The sequence below is a fragment of the Gekko japonicus genome, unplaced genomic scaffold (genome assembly GCF_001447785.1).
Source record: "Gekko japonicus isolate JY-2015 unplaced genomic scaffold, Gekko_japonicus_V1.1 scaffold2948, whole genome shotgun sequence".
Lineage (NCBI taxonomy): Eukaryota > Metazoa > Chordata > Lepidosauria > Squamata > Gekkonidae > Gekko > Gekko japonicus.
This window is the reverse complement of record NW_015176536.1, coordinates 72,148-78,312: the sequence shown is the minus strand read 5'-3', so window position 1 is coordinate 78,312 and position 6,165 is coordinate 72,148. Positions and strand designations below refer to the sequence as shown.

The following is a 6,165-nucleotide window of genomic DNA, read 5'->3' as shown; positions in this document are numbered from 1 at the left end:
GCTCTTAACCATAAACCACTCTGGCTCTCATTGAAAAACAAACCACTCTGGCTCTCATTGAAAAAAAAACAAAACCCTCTTTTGAGATGCTTTTCTTTGTTTTGAAATTCTCTGTGAAGATGCTGTGTCCTTGCCGATATGAATGGGGCCTCTCCACAGACTCCGCATCATTTGGCCTAATAGGCCAATAGAAATTCCTGTTGGGTCAGCGGAATTAACGATGCCTCTCCGGAGTGGGACGGCTCCACTGCGCCTCTGGCTTCCCAGCGGAGCCAACGTCCTTTCCGTTTCTGGCTGCTGTAATTACCGAGTGGCTAAAGCGGTTCTTTTTTCATGTAATCATCCGTCTTTCTCCTGGTCCTCTCTCAGTGGTGTTTCTCTCCATTGAGCCTGTGCCCTAGTTTTTTTACTTGAACGCTGACCCCATCCCCTCCAGCATTTTAGCATCATGTGGCTGTCTCCACAGAAAGGAAATCTAACATAATAAACAGAGCGAGTACACACTGAATAACTCCGTGGCAAGCGGGGGTTGCTGTGCTCACCCAGAAGCTAAGAGGGTCGGCCCTGGTTAGTGTTTGGATGGGGAGACTACCAAGGAAGTCCAGGGTCCAGCTGAAGCTCGAATACTTTGGCCACCCAATGAGAAGGGAGCCCTCACCGGAGAAGACCCTGAGGCTGGGAAAGACTGAAGGTCAGAGAAGACGGGGACGGCAAAGGGTGAGATGGTGAGACAGTGTCATTGAGGCAACGAACACGAAATTGAGCCAACTCCGGGGGACGGCAGAAGACAGGAGGGCCTGGCATGATGTGGTCCACGGGGTCGCGAAGAGTCGGGCCCAACTGTGCGACTGAACAACAACAGCAGCAGCAGCCTATCCCAGTCACTTATGTGGTGATCTGGCTTAACTAGTCCAAGGAAGCTTGAGTCTGGATTTAATTTTAATACCCCAAATTTCAGATTACATGCTCTTCCCCAGGCCCTTGATCCATTCTGTCTTGATGTAAGAGGTCTCGCGGCTGTCATCCTGTCAGGAGCAGCAGCCTTCAGAAAACGGAAAAAAAACACGTCTTAAGTGATTCTTTTAATCTCCAGGTAGTTAAAGCACAATAACACCTTCCTTCCATGACAGCTAAATTGGGCACCGTTGACGGCCCTTGTTCGTGTTCGGTAAAGCCCCTGCAATTTGGGAATGGCTCTGAGAAGTGCCGTTTATCTGAGGTGAGCACGTATGAAGCTGCCGTATGCTGAATCAGACGCTTAGGCCATCAAGTTTTGCATTGCCTGCTCTGATTGGCAGCAGCTCTCCAGGGTCTCAGGTTAGAGTTCTTCCTCGTCACCTCCTGCCTGGTCCTTTTTAACTGGAAATGCCGGGCATTGAACCTGGGACCTTCTGCATGCCAAGCAGAGGCTCTTCTGCTGAGCCACAGCCCCTCCCAGGTGGGCAGGCCTCCACTGGGGACTGTCATCCGCAGTCTCGACTGTTGAAGAGAAGCAATTTGGAGCATTTATACAGTGGTCGGAGCAGGATTCTGCCTGGAGCTCTACCTGAAGATGTTCTTTCTACATCACCAGTTTGATGTTGTGGTTAAGTGTGAGGACTCTAATCTGGGAGAACCGGGTTTGATTCCCCACTCCTCCAATTGCAGCTGCTGGATGACCTTGGGCAAGCCATGGTTCTGTCAGAGCTGTTCTTGAAAAAGAGCCGTTTCTGTCAGAGCTCTCTCAGCCCCACCTACCTCGCAGGGTGCCTGTTGTGGGGAGGGGAAAGGAAAGGGATTTGTAAGCCGCTCTGAGACTCCTTTGGGTAGTGAAGGGTGGGGTATAAATCCAATCTCCTCCTCCTCCTCCTCCTCTTCCTCTTCTTCTTCCTCTTCCTCTTCTTCTTCTTCTTCTTCTTCTATCTCACAGGCTGTCTGTTGTGGGGAGGGGAAGGGAAAGGAGTTTGTAAGCCGCTCTGAGACTCCTTTGGGTAGTGAACGGCGGGGTAGAAATCCAATCTTCTCCTCCTCCTCTTCTTCTTATTCAAGCGGAGGCTGGACAGATCTTTCGGGTCTGTTGTAGGGCTCTCTTTCGGCTATGCTCCTGCAGAGTGCAGGGGGGTTGGCCTAGATGACCTGCAAGGTCCCTTCCAACTCTAACATTCTGTGATTCTTCTTCTTTGAAAGAACTGTGTACTAGAACTGTAGAGGCCACAGGCATGGACAGCTGTAGAAGAGGATTAGACAGATTCAGGGAGGAGAGGTATTATCAGTGGCTACTAGCCATGGTGACTGAAGGGAACCTCCAATGTTTGGAGGCAGTCAGCCACCGAATCCCAAAGCTGGGTTATACTATGTCTTGTCAGTTACCTCAGTATTGTTAGGTACTAGAACAATTTAGAAAGCTTGCCTTTGAAGCAGGCGGTTGCCAGGATTTGTTTGCGTGCCTGCTAGCTGCATCGCAGGGATCCAACGGTTGCCCGCCAGGTATTAATCCGCCTGCGCCAGGAGAGCAGCGGTGGTGCCGACTTGCAAATCAGTGCAACGTTTCCTGCTGGGCGCTAGAAAAGCTGAAGGTGATGAGATGGCACATTTGGCAAAGTCGACTTTCTCCTCGATAGAGACTCGCCTTTAGGCCAGGGGTGTCGAACTCATTTGTTATGGAGGGCTGGATCCGACATAAATTGGACTTTGTCGGGCCGGGCCACGTGTGTCATAAAATGTAATGCCAGGGAGTGGAGATAGAAACTTGATACAGGACACACACACAAAGTTTTTGGTGTTTGTTTTTTTTACTTAAAATAAAAACATGCTAGAAACATTAGCATTCTTGTAATATTTTGCTTATTTAACAGTCTCTGGTAACTGACACCTCTTGCTCTGAATTATTGCATCGAAATGTCTGTGCTGTAGCAATCGGGGAGGGGGAGGAGCGTCAACCCAGTGCGGGGAGCAGAAGCTTGCCTATCTATCTCTTCTGAGCGATTGAGAGAGTCTGGGAAAACAAGCTATGAGGCAGAAGCAGCAGCAGCAGCACTGGAGGAAGAAGCAGGAGGCAGCCAGTCCCTTGCGGGCCTGATAGAAGCCCTCTGGGGGCCTGATCCGGCCCCCGGGCCGCATGTTTGACACCCCTGCTTTAGACAGTGGTTAAGAGCAGTGGACTTTAATCGGGAGGGCTGGGTTTGATTCCCCACTCCTCCTCCCCATGAAGCCTGCTGGGTGACCTTGGGCCTGTTACAGTCATTTCTGAACTGCCTCAGCCCCACCTACCTGTTGTGGGGAGAGGAAGGGAAGGCGATTGTAAGCCCCTTTAAGACTCCTTGGGCTAGAGAAAAATGGGGTATAAAAACCGACTCTTCTCCTCCTTCACCTGCTTCTACCCAGTTTCCAGAGCACCTAAACTGGACGAACGGTGGAGCAGGTCTTGCATTCTTGGGAACAGCAGTGTCCAGCGAGAGCGGTTGTACTTATTTGCTGACCAGTGAAACTTTTTTGTTTTGCAGGCAACAATTGGCATTGACTTCTTATCAAAAACCATGTACTTGGAGGATCGCACAGTGAGTAAGAGTTTCGTAGTAACCGGACTGTAGTACCGTTGTAGCAGCCGTATAGAGAAGGGTGAGCGGATGTGTGTTCCTGCCCCAAAAGAGGCGGGACTCCATATTGCACAACTGCATTGGCTTAGGAAAATGTCTGGTTTTTTTATGTACACCTGGGAACTTAAATACACGGCTGGCTGTAATTTGCAAGGTAAATTTTTAAGGGAATGACAGAAACCTTGATTGTACAGAACCCTTTTCTGTGAATTGACTTCTTTTTGCATAGTGAAAACAGCCGTATTTTAGCAAGCCAGCCATTTGCTTGAAATGTAACACAGAGATGTGGCCTCAACACCATAAGAGATGCAAAATAACTAAAGTGTATTCTCACTGGATAGGCCATGCATGGTCACAGGCGACACGAGCTTTGGAGTTGTCCCAATCCTTCATTGTATGGGACGTAAAGCTGATCCTTGGGTCTTGGGGGTGCATTCTCCCTTCCAAAAGTTTAAGTAGCATCTTTTCTGTTCCACTGGAAAAAGTTTGTCCAGCTTCAAAACACGCAGACACCCACAAGCTGCCTGTTCTTAATTTTAAAGATACAAGATGAAAGGCAATGGCACAGCAGTGTATCAAAACAAGAGAAAAAAAATGCATGTGCCCAAATTTATTTATTTATTTATTATTACACTTATATCCCACTCCTCCCCACGAACGGGCTCAGGGTGGCTTACAAATAAGGGCAACATGTGCCACTAAAACATTAAAAGCAGCTTAAAATCAACCATATTTAACAATAATAAAGTGCTCGATGATGTTACCAATTTGATCAAATCAATCGAGTCAGATGGTGACCTCTAGATGTACCCAAAAGCCCGCTTCAACCTATAGATGTACCCAAAAGCTCGCTTCAACGGCCCCGACCCCATTGCAATACTGTAGCGAGATCTTTATACTGGGCCATCCCATCACCCCGTTATTACCACCAAATAGTTGGTGGTGGTGGTAGTGGCGGCTCCTAATTAAAAGCCTGGCAGAAGAGCTCCGTCTTGCAGGCCCTGTGGAACTGTGAGAGGTCCCGCAATCGATGATCAGTAAATTTAATTAGACATATAAAGGAGAACAAATTTTCCAAAAACAGGTGGAAGTAGAACGAATTTTCCAAAAACAGGTGGAAATTCACTGGTGAAGTTGAATACATGTAGAAATTCACAGGTGTTTTTCCACACTTGTGTGAGTTCAAGAAAGTCCTTAATCTACTACATCCTTACAGATTAAGGACTTTCTTGCACTCACACAAGTTGTGTGGCAAAACTCCACCTGTGAATTTCTACCTGTATTCAACTTCACCAGTGAATTTCTACCTGTTTTTGGAAAATTCGTTCTCCTTTGTATTTCTAATTAAATTTATTGATCATTGATGTTAAATTTGGGCACATGCATTTTTTTCTTGTTTGTAATTTTAAAGCATATTGTACAGTGTTCTCCCTGCAGCACAGTGGCTGGATATTTCCTGTTTGCAAACAGGGGAACTGAGGCAGGTGCAGCCCAAGGCCGCTGCGAGCTTGACACTCGAGACAAGTTTCCCAGCTTCAGTTCTAACCAGAGGAGTGAATCCAACCACATATGAGCAAACAGGAGCCATAAGACTTGCAGCACTAGCATAAGAGTGTTTGCGGGAGGAGGGGGCTTTGCCCGGATCCCCCCCTCCGTATTGCAAGCCCTGTTTACACCGGTCCCCTGACTCTGGGGGAACGCAGCAAAGAAACGCTTCTGCCAACTCTTTCTGCTTTCGTGTGGTTGGATTCTATCCTGCTCCTTCCGCATCCATTTTGCATCTCCCTCTTTGTTTTTGGGTACTGCAAACGCGTTGACTTGACCGTACCTAGCTGATGTATTGAATAACACAAAACATGTTCAGAAATGCAGGATTTTTACCTGTAGCGCTGTGCGGTGCGGTTGCCCACAGGTGGGCCTGAGCTTCCAGACTGATCCAAGCCCTGCCGTGGCTTTTATGGGATATCGTTCAATGGCTGCTTTGGTTCCGAGATCCATCCCAAGAACGTCTCTCACCCTCGCCACAAATGTTGTGTTTTGACGTGTTGCCTCTCATGAGTTTTGTATACCCTGCACGTGGCGGCCGCCTTTGCCGACGAAGCGCATCGGATCGCTGCTCCCGCGGGATTTTAGCAGCCATCGCTTACGAAAGATGGGATCCGGACTCATCTTTCAGCCACGGCTCTAGTGATCCTGTAAGGCAGGGCCCCACAACCCTTTTTTTTGAGTCCTCAGGCACTTTTGGAATCCTGACACTGTGCAGGGTGTGGGAACAAAGCCCAAAAAACCACTGGCTGAAGATAAACAATATATATGTAACAAGAAAGGGGACCCGCGATACTCGTGGGGGGGGGGGGAAGAGCTCCACGTAGAGCAGGAGGAGGAGGCAGCAGCAGGTAAGCCCTCTCCCTCCCCCCCGAACACCGGCGGCGTGGCCTGAGCCAATCTCTCCCCCTCCTGGCTCCTTCACCCTCCACCGATCTCCTTCCCTCCCTCCCACCTCGGCTACGGCAGCGTGGCCTGAGAGGCTTCCAGCCACCGGGCCCCGCCAACCCCCCCGCTCCTTCCCTCCCCCCCCCGCTCTGGCGGC

The 6,165-nt window shown here is 49.2% G+C and overlaps 1 protein-coding gene across 2 annotated transcripts in view; it reads left to right on the top strand.

Annotated features, from left to right (window-relative positions):
* RAB6A (RAB6A, member RAS oncogene family) overlaps nucleotides 1-6,165 on the top strand; it is a 49,377-nt gene that overhangs the window by 7,447 nt on the left and 35,765 nt on the right. For both annotated transcript variants that reach the window (XM_015427448.1, XM_015427447.1), the window contains exon 2: nucleotides 3,483-3,536. In XM_015427448.1, the coding sequence (XP_015282934.1) occupies nucleotides 3,483-3,536 (54 nt within the window). The remainder of the gene's footprint in view (nucleotides 1-3,482; nucleotides 3,537-6,165) is intronic.